This window comes from Callithrix jacchus, chromosome X (assembly GCF_049354715.1).
Source record: "Callithrix jacchus isolate 240 chromosome X, calJac240_pri, whole genome shotgun sequence".
Lineage (NCBI taxonomy): Eukaryota > Metazoa > Chordata > Mammalia > Primates > Cebidae > Callithrix > Callithrix jacchus.
Genome location: NC_133524.1, coordinates 12,864,726 through 12,883,036, shown reverse-complemented (window position 1 = coordinate 12,883,036; position 18,311 = coordinate 12,864,726). Strand labels below are relative to the sequence as shown.

Here is an 18,311-nt window from a genome sequence, read left to right as displayed (position 1 = left end):
AGAAAGTCAAATTGTCTCTATTTGCAGATGACATGATGGTATATTTAGAAGACCCCATCTTCTCAGCCCAAAATCTCTTTAAGATGATAAGCAACTTCAGCAAAGTCTCAGGATACAAAAATCACAAGCATTCCTATACACCAATAAAAGACAGAGAGCCAAATCATGAGCAAACTCCAATTCACAATTGCTACAAAGGGAATAAAATACCTAGAAATACAACTAACATAGGATGTGAAGGACCTCTTCGAGGAAAACTACAAACCACTGCTCAAGGAAGTAAGAGAAGACACAAACAGATGGAAAAACATTCCATGTTCTGGGTTAGGAAGAATCAATACCATGAAAATGGCCACACTGCCCAAAGTAATTTACAGATTCAATGCTATTCCCATCAAGCTATTATTGACCTTCTTCATAGAACTGGAAAAAATCACCTTAAACTTCATATGGAACCAAAAAAGAGACCACATAGCCAAGATAATCCTAAGCAAAAAGAACAAAGCTGGAGGCATCATACTACCAGACTTCAAACTATACTACAAGGCTACAGTAATTAAAACAGCATGGTACTGATACCAAAACAGAGATATAGACCAACGGAATAGAACAGAGGCCTGGGAAGTAACACCACACACCTACAACTATCTGATCTTTGACAAACCTGACAAATACAAGAAATGGGGAAAGAATTCCCTGTTTAATAAATGGTGTTGGGAAAACTGGCTAGCCATATGCAGAAAGCTGAAACTGGACCCATTCCCTACACCTTATACAAAAATTAACTCCAGATGGATTAAAGATTTAAACATAAGACCTAACACCATAAAAACCCTAGAAGAAAACTTAGGCAAAATCATTCAGGATATAGGCATAAGCAAGGACTTCATGACTAAAACACCAAAAGCAAGGGCAACAAAAGCCAAAATTGATAAATGGGTTATAATTAAACTATAAATCATTCTATTATAAAGACACATGCACATGTATGTTCATTGCACAGCAAAAGAAACAATCATTAGAGTGAACTGGCAACCAACAGAATGGGAAAAATTTTTTGCAAGCTACCCATCTAACGAAGGGCTAATAACCAGAGTCTACAAAGAACTAAAACAAATTTACAAGAAAAAACAAACAAACTCATCAAAAAGTGGGCTAAGGATATGAACAGACAGTTTTCTAAAGAAGACATTTATACAACCAACAAACATATGAAAAAATGATCATCATCACTGGTCATTAGAGAAATGCAAATCAAAACTGCTTTGAGATACCATCTCCTGCCAGTTAGATCATTAAAAAATCTGGAGACAACACATGCTGGAGAGGATGTGGAGAAATAGGAACACTTTTACACTGTTGGTGGGAGTGTAAATTAGTACAATCATTGTGGAAGACAGTGTGGCGATTTCTCCAGGATCTAGAAATAGAAATACCATTTGAGCCAGCAATCCCATTACTGGGTATATACCCAAAGGGTTAGAAATCATTCTATTATAAAGACACATGTATATGTATGTTCATTGAAGCACTGTTTACAATAGCAAAGACCTGGAACCAACCCAAATGCCCAACAAGGATAGACTGGATAAAGAAAATGTGGCACATATACACCATGGAATACTATGCAGCCATAAAAAGGATGAGTTAAAGTCCTTTGCAGGGTCATGGATGAATCTGGAAACCATCATTCTCAGCAAACTGACAGAAGAACAGAAAACCAACCACCAGATGTTCTCACTCATAAGTGGGTGCTGAACAATGAGAACACATGGACACAGGGAGGGGAACATCACACACTGGGGTCTGTTGGGGGGTGGGGGGCTAGTGGAGGGATAGCAGGGGGTAGGGATGTTAGGGAGGGATAGCATTAGGAGAAATACCTGATGTAGGTGACGGGGGGATGGAGACAGCAAACCCCCATGGCATGTGTATACCTATGTAACAATCCTGCAAGATCTGCACATGTGCCCAGAACTTAAAGTATAATAAAAAAATTTTTCTTAAAAAGTAGGTACAAAGTGCTCTTCAAAATAAATTGGGGAGATCAAAGTGAAAAAAACAAAAAACAACAAAAAAGAGAAAACAATACAAGGAAAGAAGATGATGTGTCAGAGCCAAACAAACAAAAACCCATGAGTAATCCAGAAATTCCTCCTAACATTCCATCCTGGGGAAATATTAACTACAGATTAAGACTTACTCACGGAGATTTTCTTTGAAGAGTTTTTACAATAGCAAAACATTAAAGATGGTATGAAAGGCCTAATGACGGGGGTTGGTTAAGGAAATCTTGGTTCATTGTAATGTTTTGCAGCCATTTAAATAATACTCATAAAGAGATTTTGATGACATATGAAATGTTTATGATATATTTAGTAAAAGAGGCAGAATAAAATTATATGTACAGTATGATCTCAACTAAAGCGTAGAAAAAAAGACTGGAAGGAAATAGGTCAAAATGTTTACACTGGTTTTCTCTGGGGGAAAGGTTTGTCAACACATTTTTCTGCATCTGTATTTCCTTCTGTACTTCCACTTTGTACTTTTTTTCCCAAGAAAAAAGTAAAAATGGAAGTGGTGGGGAAAGCCTACCCTAATACTTATTTTAAAAAATGAGGTAGTAACCTATTAAGAATTACTTCTTATCAAAGAATTTCAGGGATCCTAAGACTCTCACCCCATTTTCCCTTAACCTGGGCCTCACTGGAAATCAATTTCTGTAGTAGGTCATGGTGGGGTGTCTTGGACACATGTGGAATGTGGCAAGAAGGTATAAACATTGGCTCTCTGTCTTTATTGGACCTTATGCAGAAGAAATACAACATAAAAAAATGCCGTCCAGCAAGTTACAAAAGAAATTAAAATGCTAATTTTTATTGTTTGTAATAAAAGTAGAACTTATGAACTTTCTTTTGGTCTGCTGGGTCATCTGTTTCTGTTTGTCAATCCTGATTGCCGGGAAGATGTTTAGCAAATAAATGAAACTCAACAATTTTTTTTTCTAAAAAGCAACTTACTTGTAAAATCCAAACAGAGAAATATAAGTAAAAGATTTCAGTCTTTTCTTTTCCCGTCTGCTCTCCTCTCCGTGTCTCATGTATTTATTTATGTAACTTTGGGGTTTTAATTGTTTTATTTCAACTTCTACAACTTGGAGGAGAGAAAAGCAACTTTGGATTTGAACAGTAAAGGGAAGGCTTTAGGTGGGACACTGGTTCTCAGCTGGGGGTAATTCTGCTCCCAAGGGACATTTGGTAATATTTGGAGACATTCTGCTTTGTCCCAACTTGGGGAGAGGGTGCTACTGGCATCTAGCAGATACACAGGACAGGTCCCCACAACAGAGAACTCTCAAGTTCAAATGTCAACAATACCAAGGTTGAAAAACCCTGAGGTAGCATTTAGAATTTGGCCTGAGACTTCAAAGGTGAGAAGGATTTATTTAGCGAGGCCAAGGAGGTGGTCGGACGGGAGTCATTTCTCAAAGGAGATTGGTCAAAGGAAAGTCAAATATGAGAATTTATCTGCAGTGACTGGGCAGGGGGAAGGTGACACTGGAACAGAGGTACAGCTGTTGGCTATAAGAACATGTAACACGTTGCTCCTAAATATTGTGGCTAAGTGTTGCCTTTCAATGTAGCACAATGACAAGAGCCACAAGAACTCCCAGAAAATTCCAGATTATCCATTAAAAGGAAGTGCCATGATTCACTGATAGTAATCAATATTAAAATGAGTAACAAGTCATACAGACTCAAATGGCAAACAGCAAGTAAAGCCACAAGACACAACCATAAACTTACATGTAAAACTCCTTTCTTTCTTTAAGTTTACTGCATGAGGTAAAACAGTATCCCACGTTGCAAAACAAAGAAACACACAAAAAACAAACAAACGAACACAAGTCCTGATCTTACATTTCTAATAGGTTATAAAATGTAGAAAGAAAATTCAGGAAGGACAATGCAAACGTGAAGTTCCATCAGGAATTCACAGTTGTTCAATCTCAATTTATAGTTGTTCATTGCTTATTATAGACATTTACATCAGCTATACCCAAAGGAATTTGTCCACTGCAAATAAACCAAGAAATGTGGATAGATTTGAAGTGAGTCAAAATGACAATTTGTTTAATCAAAAACTCTAAAAACAGCCCAGCTGTACTTTATATAGAAACACATGGAAGAATCTCAGAATCAGTCAGATGAGGAGACCAAAGTTCTGAGCAGCTACGGTGGTTACTGCTGACTTGTTCATTATAGTGCTGGGAGCTAGATCTCAAGTCACGGTTCTGTAACATCCTGGGGCCTCCTTATCCCAATGTGTGTGTGTGTGTGTGTGTGTGTGTCCGTGTGTGTGTGTTTTTGTGTGTGTTTGTGTGTGTGTGTACGCGTGCACAAGCACAAGTTCTGTCAAAGAGATGGAGTTAACAGTAACAATCAATATTAAACTGAGCTTTTAATATAAACACGCACAGTTACATCCTATATGGCGTAACTTGTTGTCTTGGCTAGTTCTATGTGTGGTCTTTCCAGAATCCTGAATACTTCTTATTTCCTGTCTAAAATGCCTAGCCTACAATATTTAGGGGAAAAATTCTGGGACGGGGAAATGAAGAGTTTGGACAGAAGATGGAGATCAGCAAATACCAGAGCCCTTTAATTGATGTAGAAATGCTCCAGTCGGAGCTTAAGCAGGTTGGAATCGCTGCCACTCCATATGAAGGCCAGACTGACAGGAACCATTTTGGGAAAAACCTCAAGAAATTTGCCTCAGCATTTTTTAGTTCAACTGACAATCTATGAAATTCACAAGCAGTGGCAAGTCTATAGAAATAGAAAGGAAATTAGTGGTTGCTTAGGACTGAGTGTAGGAACAGGGATTAATTGTAAATGGAAACAGGGATCTTATTGGGGAGATGGAAACGTTCTGAAATTGGATGGGGTGATCGTTGCATACCTCAGTACATTTTCTGAAGACCATTGAATTGTACATTGAAAATGGATGAATTTTGTAGTAGGCAGATTATACCATGATAAAGTTGTTTTTAAAAAAAATCACAAGAACTGTCTAGTTTTTAAATCACTTTCCACCCTCCTAACCATGGTGGCTAAAGTCAAATTCTGACAGCCATATATCATATAATATCTACTCTTAAAGTAGGATTTGCTAAAATATCCAGTTCTCTATCAAATTATTTATATGGGGTTAAGAATAATAATTGTGCGTCAACCTCCTGCAATTAGATAGTCTCATGAAATTTGAGTTTCTAAAGCTGGAAACCATAACATCTTGAGTTTGGTGTCATTTCTAGATGTGACTGTTGCATAGGACTGGAACAGCTGGTTGTCTTTCAAGGACTTTAGAAAATGTTTTACTTCCTTTTCTCTTCAGTGAATGACTTTGCTAACATGGAGTACAGTACAAACAGTCAAGATTTTTGAGCCCATATTGTGAGTGCATGTTATTTTTCTCTGCTGTTGTTCATCGTCATGGTTTTCCTGGAGTAGGCAGAAGAAACAAGAAGCCTGAGAACATTAAGTGGCACTTTTATCCACCAAACACTTACAGGGTAAGGCTGAATGACAGTGAGGAGTATCGATTCTTTGCAGCTTCTGTAAGAGACAAAAACAAACATATTTATGAGACGCGCTGAGCCCAGACTCTTAACCAGTAAGAGTTTTCTTTCAAAACAAAATGTGTAATACATTAGTGTGAATGTTCCCTGGACTCCCGGGGTACAGTAAATCAAATAGCTCAGATGTAGGCTTTCAGACCACACAAAAAGCCAAAATCAAGTGTTTCCTGAATTTAACAAACTGCCCAATTGAACGCTTCCTAGCAAGTTTACATTGGGCAATATTATCTGTGCTGCCAAACAGCAGGACCTTAAAATAAAACCCAGAAAGGGAAGAACAGTTTTAGAAGCATCAACTAAGTCTCTACATTTTTTGCTGCTCTCAGAATTGATTCTCCCCTTCTGATTTTCTTTTAGCCTATTTTTCTTTGCTGCTTAAAAAATTCTCTGTAGTTTTCTGTCAGGGGAAGAGATTTTTAAAAATTCTATCAATTCATGGAACACCATTACCTCTCAGGATCAGCATCCTGAAAGAGAAATACTATTGTAGGCTTCTTATAAAGAAGTAGCATCCCAGCAAACATCAGTTCCCATACTGTGTGGCTTAGTAAGTCCCTGGTCATAATACTAGGACCCTGGGATGATTAATATTTCAGACAGGTACCAGTTGGGAAATATTACTCACAATAGGCTGCACTTCATGGCTAAAAGCAGAACAATGTAATATAATGGTTTATCTAATTCTCTCCAAGTAACTCAAACCTTTGAGGAAAAATCATATCATAGATTATAATAGTTTTTCTTTCTTCCCTTCTTTGTTCCTTTTTAAATCATGACTAGGAGAAAGGTCAGTTGCAATTGATAAAGAAGAGCTGACTTTTTCTACTTTAGGTTGTAATTAATTACCTGCTTTTCTGATTTATTGCCCAAATGAGTAAGCGGAAGATCTTTTGCAAGGCTGTTCCCTTGAAGAAGCCACTGCAAATCATATTTCTAGCCCTAACTGATTTGTGGCTCAGCTGACTCACTCTGGCTGGGCTGGACCATGTAGTAGAAAGTAGGGTAGAGAAAGAGAGGAATCAAGAGGGCAGGGAAAGAAGTAATAGAAATAAAACTCCAAGAAGACTCAGAACATTTAAGATAATGCTGCTGGGGTGCAGGAAGGTAGTACAGTGCTGATGGTGGCCTGTCTGCTCCCACAAGTTCCCCGTCACCCAGGCTGGCAGGAAGCCCAATGACTGCAGTAGGCAGAGCAATAGTGCCATCAAATGAGAATTCATTGGATAAGATGAAGAATCTGCATTGCTGGTGGGAGTATAAACAGGTATAGCAGTTTGGAGGAGCAATCTAGCTTCAATTGGTCAACTTCAATGTCATGAACACCATGACTCAGCCAGTCCACTCTTGTTTTATATCACAAAGAAAAAATCCCCTTAAAAAGCCTTTAAGGGGAGGTGGATGAGGATGTTCCTTGCAACAGAACGTGTGGGTGTGAAGTGTTGGAGGCAAACTGGGTGTCCATGTCCAGGATAATAGATATGAGGGAAATATGTGGAAAGCAACACAAACAGAAACAAAGCACTATTTCTTAGTTTTTGTTCAAGTTTCCCTCATTCACAAGCAACAAGAATCACTTACCAGATCAGAAATGCTCTATAACCTCATTGACCAAAGAATGTGTCAGCGTGGCAGCCATATTAGTGGAGCTATCTGCCATACCTGCCTTGTCCTGTCTTAAGTCTGCTCCCAGAGCCCTCAGGAGCAGGCAATGTGCCCTGGGAACTCATTCTCTGCACCCAGCTCATTGGACATGAATGTTGGAATTAACCAATCAGATTTCCTCTCTCCAGAATCAGAACTAGGAGACACAGAGATTAAGAGTTGAGAGCCAAGTTACATTCATGACTGAGCACCAGAGTCAAGATTACAGATGCCAGTAATCCCCTGAACACGCCTGGTTTCCACCATTCCTGAGCGCTGGTTGTTCACCATTTTGCTAGAAATAAAAGCATTCACATAAACAATCTCAGCATGGTATCTATCATCATTCTGAGGAAAACCTTTTACTTTTGTTTTCTCTCATCTTAAGTACATAATCATCACCTCCCAGGCAAGAAGAATTAAGTCCATAGCACTTCAGATCCTTTAGGATTCCTAACCCAAGCCTAGGCAGAATAAAAGACGGAAGCCATATGTGTTCATATGTTCCAGAATGCTAATGAACTGAGACAGAATCAGCTGAGGCCCCATGCCAATACATGCCAATCACTCCCACATGCCAAAGAAGGGTACTGCAGGATTTTCAAAGAAGGTGTTGAAAACCAGAGTTTGGAACCCTCACCCCTTACTCATCTTGGGATCTGACTTGTGTCCTCATTACAAACTGAAAAAAAGGCAACAGGGAGAGGCTGTCAGAAGCGGTAGATGCTCAAAGAGCAGAGGCTATGTTTATGCAATTACCACCCTTACACTGAGGCAGGCTCAAAGTCTGAGACTCTCGGAAGATGCAGTAGAAGAAACATTGGCCTCGGACGCCCTGATCCACTGAGACACTTTGAGGGATAAGGGAGCCTTTACAGAAATATATCAAAGCCAAGGAACATTAGGCATAGTGAGCCCTTGGTTTCTGCCTGATTCAAGGGGACTGCAACTAGAGTAACTCAACAAAGAAATCTTCCAGGAATCCATGCAAGCAACCACCAGAAAAGAGTCCACCATCATCATCTTCCACGGACAGAAGAAACTAATGCTGGATTACACTGGTGCCAATCAAGTGAAAAATTTCTTGCTTTTTACCTCACCATCTTGGCCTCATTTCAATCTGGAAGGAGCTGATGCTAGCGTAGAATGCTGGGGCAGTAGAGAAAACATTGACAATTTCCCTTAACCCACTGCAGGCTTCCCAGACCTGAAGTGGGCACAGGGAGGAATTTTGTGGAGTCGGGAGTTTTGACTATTACATGACAAACATTGCAATTACAGATTACAAATTGTGATTACAAGTGTACAAGTGACTAGAGAACTTTTCTGAACCTGTTTAATATGTTTATGGGAACTGCCTGAGATTTTGTTGAGGGCTAAGGAAGAACTGGCCCTGGGGAGCTGTTACAAATGGGCAGTGGGGGAAAGAACATAGTTGACTTATGACTGTACCCTCCAAGAACTGCTTGATCTACTTATCCTCATTTTCTCTTTATTTAAAGTGGCTTGATTAGATCATATTCTTTGAGTCCAAATACCCTTTGACTAAGACAGGGAGGCTTAGAATCTTGAGAAGAAACAATAAAACAGTAAACAAGAGAATGAGGGATAAGTGTCAGACAAAAACTGTAAAGTGATAGGGTGGGTGGGAGAATGAATAGGCCCATAAGGCTGTGGGACAAATGCTAATTTTCTCTAGAGCAATGCTCAGTGGCACTGAATTTATTTGTTCACTTCTGGAAAGGGAAGCTGACATGCACAGCTTCAGTGCAGTAGCTGTTAGGAGCAGACAAGGCCCTCGAGAAGGACTCTTGTTAGTCATCCTTGATGCTAATAAGCATAGACCCTGTATTCACTTCCTATTGCTGCTATAACAAATTACCACAAACTTAGTGGTTTAAACATGATGCAAATGTACTATCTTATATTTCTGGAAGTCAGAAGTCTATAATTAGTTTTGCTTGGCTAAAATCAAGGTGTCAGCTGGTCTGCACTCATTCTGGGGCCTTTTTCAATTTCTAGAGGCTGCCTGTATTCCTTGGCTCATGGTCCCTTCCTTCATCTTCAAAACCAGCAGTGGCATCTTCGAATCTCTCCTTGACTTTCACTTCCTCTTTCATTTATAAGGACCTAGTGATTACATTGGGCCCAACTGGATAATCCAAGATAATCAACTCATCTCTGACTTAGTCATATCTGCAAAGAAATTCACAGACTATGGAAATTAGAATGAGGAGATCTGTCAGGGGATCATTACTCTGCCGACCACAGACATTAGCTTTATCAGTTATCTAGTGCTGCATAACAAATTCCCACAAAGATAGTGGCTTAAATCAATACTACTTATTATCTCACAGTTTATGTGAGTTAGAAATATGAGCACGGCTTAGCTTGGTCATCTTTTTCATGTCCTCTCTCGAGGCTGCAATGTTTTGGCTAGGGATGGGGTCCCACATGAGAGCTCGATTGGGAAGGACTCACTTCTAAGCTCACTTCAGTGGTTTTTGGCATGATGAAAATCCCCTTTAGGCTGTTAGACCAAGGGTCTCAGTTCCTTGTGGGTAGTTGGCTTGAGGCCACTCTCAGTTCCTTGCCATGTGGGTCTCCCCATCTTGCCAATGAGGCAACTTGCTTCATCATCGCCAACAAAGGAGGGAGTCTGCTGGCAAGAAGCAAGCTACAAACTAATGTAAAATAACGCTGGATGTGACATCCCATCACCTTTACCAACTGTAGTGGGTAGAAGCAAGTCACAGGCCCCACCCAAACTAAAAGGGAGGGGAATACACAAATCTATGAATATAAGGGGCAGGGATCACTGGGGCCCATCTTATATTTTGTCTGCCACACAAAGACGGACAGACTTCTAGCCTAGTAATCCATATGTATCTTAAAAGTAGTTTCCATTCATGACTTAACCTTATGCAGATTTTTTTCTGTCACTAAATTCTGGAAGAAGCACTGCTCAGCACACGATTAATTTGAAAATGGGAACTATTTTTCAAAATATCTAGATGTTATTTAATGTCTTTATATTTACAGTAATGCTCTTTAAATTACCTAAAACATAATCTAGATTGACTTTAATTTTACTATTTAATGCATATATGAAGTTGTCTGAATTGAAATAAAATAATCCAATATGTTATTTATCATCAGGACTAGGGACATGCTTCTCTTCTCTTTTTTTCTTGTCTATAATTCTGTCATTATAACCTGCCAAACAAGAAAAATTAACTCTATAATTCTTTAGATCCCTTAAAATTCCTAACCCAAAAATCCTAGGAGGAGAAACAAAACAAAACAATAATCTACACCATTATTTAAAAATAGCCTCAACAGAATGATTCTGATCAGGAGTGGAAGACGACACATTCAAGCCATCAAAGTAACTTCTTTCTGGGATGGCCTAAAACAGCTAGAGACCATTAAAAATCCAGTTATAACTACATTTAGATAACTCTCATTTCATAATAAATTCCACATAAATTTTCTATTTTTGAAGAGTAATTTCAAATTGCTGTGACAATAGTTTTTGAATAGTTGAGACTGTTAAAAACATCACTTTCATCCCTGAATCACAGTGCTGATCTCTGTAGGGGAATACAGTCTATCCTACCCTAAACCACTCCTGTCAAACTTGCCTTCAATTTCTCTCTCTTCATTTCTTTGACAATGGTCTCTTCTTAACGTTTTTGGATGCAGAGACCCGTGAAACATGTTTGGGATACCCAGCATCAGTGTTTTTAGACCATGCTTTGGCATTACATCCCATTTTGACTTCATTGGATGTCATCTGATGCAGCAACCTCCTCTTAAGTGAGGAAGAAGCCCAGCTTCCAATGAGGTAGAGTTTCCAGTATTACAATCTTGCCAAACAGTGAAGCTAAGGCTGGTGTTCTCTGTTTTTTAGAGCAGCATAGTTTGACATCTTTCTTCCACTGCCTTTCTCATTTTATATTTATATGATTTTAAAATTATAATATATAATAATATTTGCATATGCTAGTGTGCATTTTCTTTCTAGACTAACTTAAATAGATCTCTTGATCAACTGAGACACTGATACTAATTTAACAGTCATCGGCAATGAGATTTCCTCAGAAATTGGGGAAACCAAACAAAATAAAAATCAAATAACAAAGATATATAGGAAGATATTTCATGTCAAAATTTGAGAGTTTTGCTTTAGAAACATTAAGTCCAAACAAGTTAACTGTACTATTTTAAACTTCAAAAGCTGAAGTAAATAATCACTCTGTGAAGGCTGCAATGTTAGGCTTTTAAAAAGCAAATGAAGAGGTAATTTGGGATTATATATGAAAGCATTTTATAAACAGTGAAATAACATTCTAATGTAACTTCTTGAAAGACGGATGTGCAGTATTTTTATTTAGAAAGAAAGGCAATAAGGTGCAGTGAAAGGGTGTTGAACTCTCACTTCATAGGTATATACACGCACACATAGGATTCTTTCTTCTTCCTGTACTTAAAGGTTCTTCAAAGAGATTAGAAAACAATTCTTAGTTATTTCTTGTCTACTGCTAGGTTTTGAATTTGTTTGCTCTTGCAGTTCTTTTAATTGTGATGTTAGGGTGTCGATTTTAGATCTTTCTCACTTTCTCCTGTGGGCATTTAGTCCTATAAATTTCCGTGTAAACACTGCTTTAGCTGTGTCCCAAAGATTCTGGTACATTGTGTCTTTGTTCTCATTTGTTTCAAAGAATTTGTTTATTTCTGCCTTAATTTCTTTATTTACCCAGTAGTCATTCAGGAGCAGGTTGTTCAGTTTCCATGTAGTTGTGTGGTTTTGAGTGAGTTTCTTAATCCTGAGTTCTAATTTGATTGCACTGTGGTCTGAGAGACTGATTTCCATTCATCTGCATTTGCTGAGGAGTGTTTTACTTTCAATTATGTGGTCAATTTCAGAATAAGTGCAATGTGGTGCTGAGAAGAATGTATATTCTGTTGATTGGGGGTGGAGAGTTCTGTAGCTATCTATTAGGTCCACTTGATTCAGAGCTGAGTTGAAGTCCTGAATATCCTCGTTAATTTTCTGTCTTGCTGACCTGTCTAATATAGAAAGTGGGGTGTTAAAATCTCCAACTAGTATTGTGTGAGAGTCTATGTCTCCTTGTAGTTCTCTAAGAACTTGCTTTATGAATCTGAGTGCTCCTATATTGGGTGCATATATATTTAGGATAGTTAGTTCTTCTTGTTGCATTGATCCCTTTACCATTATGTAACGCCCTTGTCTTTTTTTTTTTTTAATCTTTGTTGGTTTAAAGTCTGTTTTATCAGAGACCAGAACTGCACACCCTGCTTTTTTTTTCTATTTCCTTCGTAAATATTCCTCCATCTCTTTATTTTGAGCCTATGTGGGTTTTTGCATGTGAGATAGGTCTCCTGAATACAGCACACTAATGGGACTTGCCTTTTCATCCAATTTGCCATTCTGTGTCTTTTAATTGGGGCATTTAGCCTGTTTACATTTAAAATTAATATTGTTATTTGTGAATTTGATCCTGTCATTATGATGCTAGCTGGTTATTTTGCCTGTTAGTTGATGTGGTTTCTTCACAGTGTCAATGGTCTTTACAATTTGGTATGTTTTTGTTGTGGCTGGTACCAGGTTTTCATTTCCATATTTAGTGCTTCCTTCAAGAGCAGGCCTGCTGGTGAGAAAATCTATCAGCATTTGCTTGTCTGTAAAGGGTTTTATTTATCCTTCGCTTAATGAAGCTTAGTTTGGCTGGATATAAAATTATGTGTTGAAAATTCTTTTAAAAATGTTGAATATTGGCCCCCACTCTCTTTTGGCTCATAGGGTTTCAGAGCAGAACTGAAGGAGACAGAGACATTAAAAACCCTTTAAAAAAATCTATGAATCCAGGCACTGTTTTTTTTTTTTTTTGTAAATATTAACAAAGTAGACCACTAGTCAGACTAATAAAGAAGAAAAGAGAGAAAAATCAAACAGACACAATAAAAAATGATAAAGGGGCTATCACCACTGATCCCACAGTAATACAAACTACCATTTGTATAGAGAATACTATAAATACCTCTATACAAATAAACTAGAAAATCTAGAAGAAATGGTAAATTCCTTGACATATACACACTCCCAAGATGAAACCAGGAAGAATTCAAATCCCTGAATAGACCAAGTTCTGAAATTGAGGCAGTAATTAATAGCCTACCAACCAAAAAAAGCCCAGGACCAGATGGATTCACAGCCGAATTCTACCAGAGGTGCAAAGATGAGATGGTACTATTCCCTCTGAAACTACTCTAAACAATAGAAAAAGAAGGACTCCTCCCTAACTCATTTTATGAGGTTAGCATCATCTTGATACCAAAACATGGCAGAGACACAACAACAACAAAGAAGAAAATTTCAGGCCGATATCCCTCGTGAATATTGATGCAAAAATCCTCAATAAAATACTGGCAAACTGAATCCAGCAGCACATCAAAAAGTTTATCCACCATGATCAAGTCAGCTTCATCCTAGGGATGCAAGGCTGATTCAACAGATGCAAATTAATAAAGGTGATCCATCACATAAACAGAACCAATGACAAAAACCACATGATTATCTCAATAGATGCAGACAAGGCCTTTGTTAAAATTCAACACCGCTTCATGCTAAAAACTCTCAATAAACTAGGTATTGATGGGACATATCTCAAAATAATAAGAGCTATTTATGACAAACCCACAGCCAATATCATACTGAATGGGCAAAAGCTGGAAACACTCCCTTTGAAAACTGGCACAAGACAAGGATACCCTCTCTTACCACTCCTATTCAACATAGTATTGGAAGTTCTGGCCAGGGCAATCAGGCAAGAGAAAGAAATAAAGTATATTCAAATAGGAGGAGAGGAAGTCAAATTATCTCTGTTTGCAGATGACATGACTGTACATTTAGAAAACCTCATCGTCTCAGCCCAAAATCTCCTTAAGCTGATAAGCAACTTCAGCAAAGCCTCAGGATACAAAATCAATGTGCAAAAATCACAAGCATTCCTATACACTAATAATAGACAAACAGAGAACTGAATCATATGTGAACACCCATTCACAATTGCTACAAAGAGAATTAAATACCTAGCAATACAACTTACAAGGGGTGTGAAGGACCTCCTAAAGGAGAACTACGAACCACTGCTCAAAGAAATAAGAGAGGACACAAATACACAGTAAAACCTTCCATGCTCACAGGTAGAAATAATCAATATTGTGAAAATGGCGATACTGCCTAAAGTAATTTACAGATTCAATGCTATCCCTATCAAGCTACCATTGACTTTCTTCACAGAATTAGAAAAAACTACCTTAAATTTCATATGGAACTAAAAAAGAGCCTATATAGCCAAGACAATCCTAAGCAAAAAGAACAAAGCTGGAGGCATCACACTACCTGACTTCAAACTATACTATAAAGCTACAGTAACCAAAACAGCATGGTACTGGTACCAAAACAGATATATGGACAAATGGAACAGAACACAGGCCTCAGAAATAATACCACATCTCTAAAACCATCTGATCTTTGACAAACCTGACAAAAACAAGCAATGGGGAAAGGATTCCCTATTTAATAAATGGTGTTGGGAAAATTGGCTAGCCATATGCAGAGAACTGAAACTGGACCCCTCTCTTATGCCTTATACAAAAATTAACTCAGGGCCAGGCACAGTGGCTCACACCTGTAATCCCAGCACTTTGGGAGGCCGAGGCAGGTGGATCACAAGGTCAAGAGATCGAGACCATCCTGGTCAACATGGTGAAACCCCATCTGTACTAAAAATACAAAAAGTTAGCTGGGCATGGTGGTGCGTGCCTGTAGTCCCAGCTACTCAGGAGGCTGAGGGAGGAGAATTGCCTGAACCCAGGAGGCGGAGGTTGTGGTGAGCCGAGATCACACCATTGCATTCCAGCCTGGGTAACAAGAGCGAAACTCCATCTTAAAAAAAAAAAAATTAACTCAAGATGGATTAAAGACTAAAATGTAAGACATAAAACCATAACCCTGGAAGAAAACCTAGGCAATACCATTCAGGACATAGGCATGGGCAAAGACTTCATAAGTAAAACACCAAAAGCGATGGCAACAAAAGCCGAAATTGACAAATGGGATCTAATTAAACTAAAGAGCTTCTGCACAGCAACAGAAACTATCAGAGTGAACAGGCAACCTACCGAATGGGAGAAAGATTTTGCAATCTCTTCATATGATAAAAGGCTAATATCCAGAATCTACAAGGAACTTAAACAAATGTACAAGAAAAAAACAAACAATCCCATCAAAAAGTGAGTGAAGGATATGAACAGACACTTCTCAAAAGAAGATATTTATGCAGCCAACAAGCATATGAAGAAAAGCTCATCACCACTGGTCATTAGAGAAATGCAAATCAAAACCACAATGAGACACCATCTAACACTTTTTGTTTCTTCAAAAAGTCAGGAAACAAAAGATGCTGGAGAGGATGTGGGGAAATAGGAACACTTTTACACTGTTGGTAGGTGTGTAAATTAGTTCAACCATTGTGGAAGACAGTGTGGCAATTCCTCAAGGATCTAGCACCAGGAATACCATTTGAGCCAGGATTGCCATTATTGGGTATTTACCCAAAGGGGTATAAATCATTCTACTATAAAGATACATGCACAAGTATGTATGCCACAGTACTGTTCATAATAGCAAAGACTTGGAACCAACCCAAATGCCCATCAGTGATAGACCAGATAAAGAAAATGTGGCACATATACACCATGGAATACCATGCAGCAATATAAAAGGATGAGTTCATGTTCTTTGCAGGGACATGGATGGAGCTGGAAACCATCATTCTCAGCAACTAACACAGGAACAGAAAACCAAACACCACATATTCTCATTCACAAGTGTAGCATTAAACAATGAGAACACATGGGCACAAGGAAGGGAACATCACACACTGGGGCCTGTCAGGGGGTAGGGGGTTATGGGAAGGATAGCATTAGGAGAAATACCTAATGTAGATGATAGACTGATGTGTGCAGAATAACACCATGGCAAGTGTATACCTATGTAACAAACCTGCATGTTCCGCACATGTACTGAAGAACTTAAAGTATAATAATAAAACAAGGCCAGGCGTGGTGGCTCAAGCCTGTAATCCCAGCACTTTGGGAGGCCGAGGCGGGTGGATCATGAGGTCAGCAGATCGAGACCATCCTGGTCAACATGGTGAAACCCCGTCTCTACTAAAAAAAAAATTACAAAAAATTAGCTGGGCATGGTGGCGCGTGCCTGTAATCCCAGCTACTCAGGAGGCTGAGGCAGGAGAATTGCCTGAACCCAGGGGACGGAGGTTGCGGTGAGCCGAGATCGCGCCATTGCACTCCAGCCTGGGTAACAAGAGCGAAACTCCGTCTCAAAAAATAAAATAAAATAAAATAAAAATAAAACGAAAGCTAAAAAAGAAACAGAAAAAGAAAACAATTCTTTTCTGCAAGCTAGTGCATCTCAGCCCTTAAACTCTCTGCTCGTGGACAGCCACTGTTTATAAAAATAAGAACTGATTAACAGTGCTTTTCCAATGATCTTTGCTCAGAAGTGCCTTCCTCAATCCCAGGGTATTTTGTGATGAAGCCACTTGCTTGCCTTTTATTTTCTCTTCCCACCTAAACCTGGAGATGTAAAAGGGACATGAATAATTTTCAGATTTGATAATAAGCTCAGATTTGATAGGCTCATTAAGTAGCATGAGCCCAGTCAATTGCCAGCACAGCTGAAGGAAGAAGTGCTGCCCTTACGTTTTCAGAAAAGTTGCCATAGGACTGCACGTGAAATGGGGGTTTATTGCTTTATCTCGTTGACCTCTGCAACACTCTGAAGAGAGATTATAATTATCCACTGAATCAATTCCTAACAGGCACTGAAGCCATTAACTGGAGAGAATGGAAATGTCCAGCAAATGACCAAGCATTCAGAAAAGGTCAACACATTACAGTTAAGTGTAATCTGTCATGGACTATATGAAACATTCACACTCTGCTCATTGCTGCTGAAACTTGCTTCTACCCTGATACTTGCAAAGAAGAGGAATGGGACTATTTGTCATTTCTAAGTCATGTTGAGAGAATGCTATGGAAGAAAATGGGCATAATGAAGCCACCATAGTCATCAGGGCAACAGAAACATAGAGGAGATGAATTAAAGAGTCCACGTGTCCAGGAGCGTTGGACTTGGCTTCTACCAATTCTACAGACATTGTTTCTCCCACTACCATTTTCACCCTTGAGTGAAAGGTTATACTGCTGATCAAAAAGACTACCAGCTTGGTAGCCAAAGGGAAAGTGAAGAGAATTTAAAAAAATGATCCTTATTAAGCAATATGTTTAAGACTTCATCCTCAAAAACTGGATAATTGTATTGCTCATCTTTTTTTGGTCTATGATATTAGGGATACACAGATGACCTTCAAGTAACCACACCTTCTAATATTCACACTTCTGTCTAGTCTCCTTCTTTTGAATCCAGACTAGTCTTGTGACTCACTTTTAACAGAATATTGTCGAGATAGCACTGCATGACTTCTGGGCCTTGGTCAGAAGAATCCTAGAAGCCTTATAATATCCACATGGATATCTTGGAATGCTCACTTTGAGGAAAGCCAGCTACCATGTTAGAAGTCCAACAACCCTGTGACCACCATATCGTATAGAAGCTATCCACGTGCAGAAGCAATGTGGAGAGAGGGAGGGATGCCTGGCCAGCCTTCACTATGTCCGCTGTCCAAGTCCAGGCAACAATATATGACAAAAGAAGCCAACTTGGATGCCTACCCAATCAAGCCTTCAGATGGCTTCAGCCACAGCTGCCGTTTAACTGCAGCTACATGAAAGACCCCAGTGAGAACCATCTGGATGAGTTCAGTCAACCCACAGAACCATGAGAGATAATCATTTATTATATTATTACATTAAGCCATTACACTTGTTAGGCTGTAATAGATAACTAGAACATCAT

General features: G+C 38.9%; 1 protein-coding gene across 18 annotated transcripts in view; it reads right to left on the bottom strand.

Moving 5' to 3' along the window:
• FRMPD4 (FERM and PDZ domain containing 4) overlaps positions 1-18,311 on the bottom strand; it is a 908,838-nt gene that overhangs the window by 62,605 nt on the left and 827,922 nt on the right. For all 18 annotated transcript variants that reach the window (XM_078363746.1, XM_078363741.1, XM_078363745.1 and 15 more), the window contains one exon: positions 5,573-5,618. In XM_078363746.1, the coding sequence (XP_078219872.1) occupies positions 5,573-5,618 (46 nt within the window). The remainder of the gene's footprint in view (positions 1-5,572; positions 5,619-18,311) is intronic.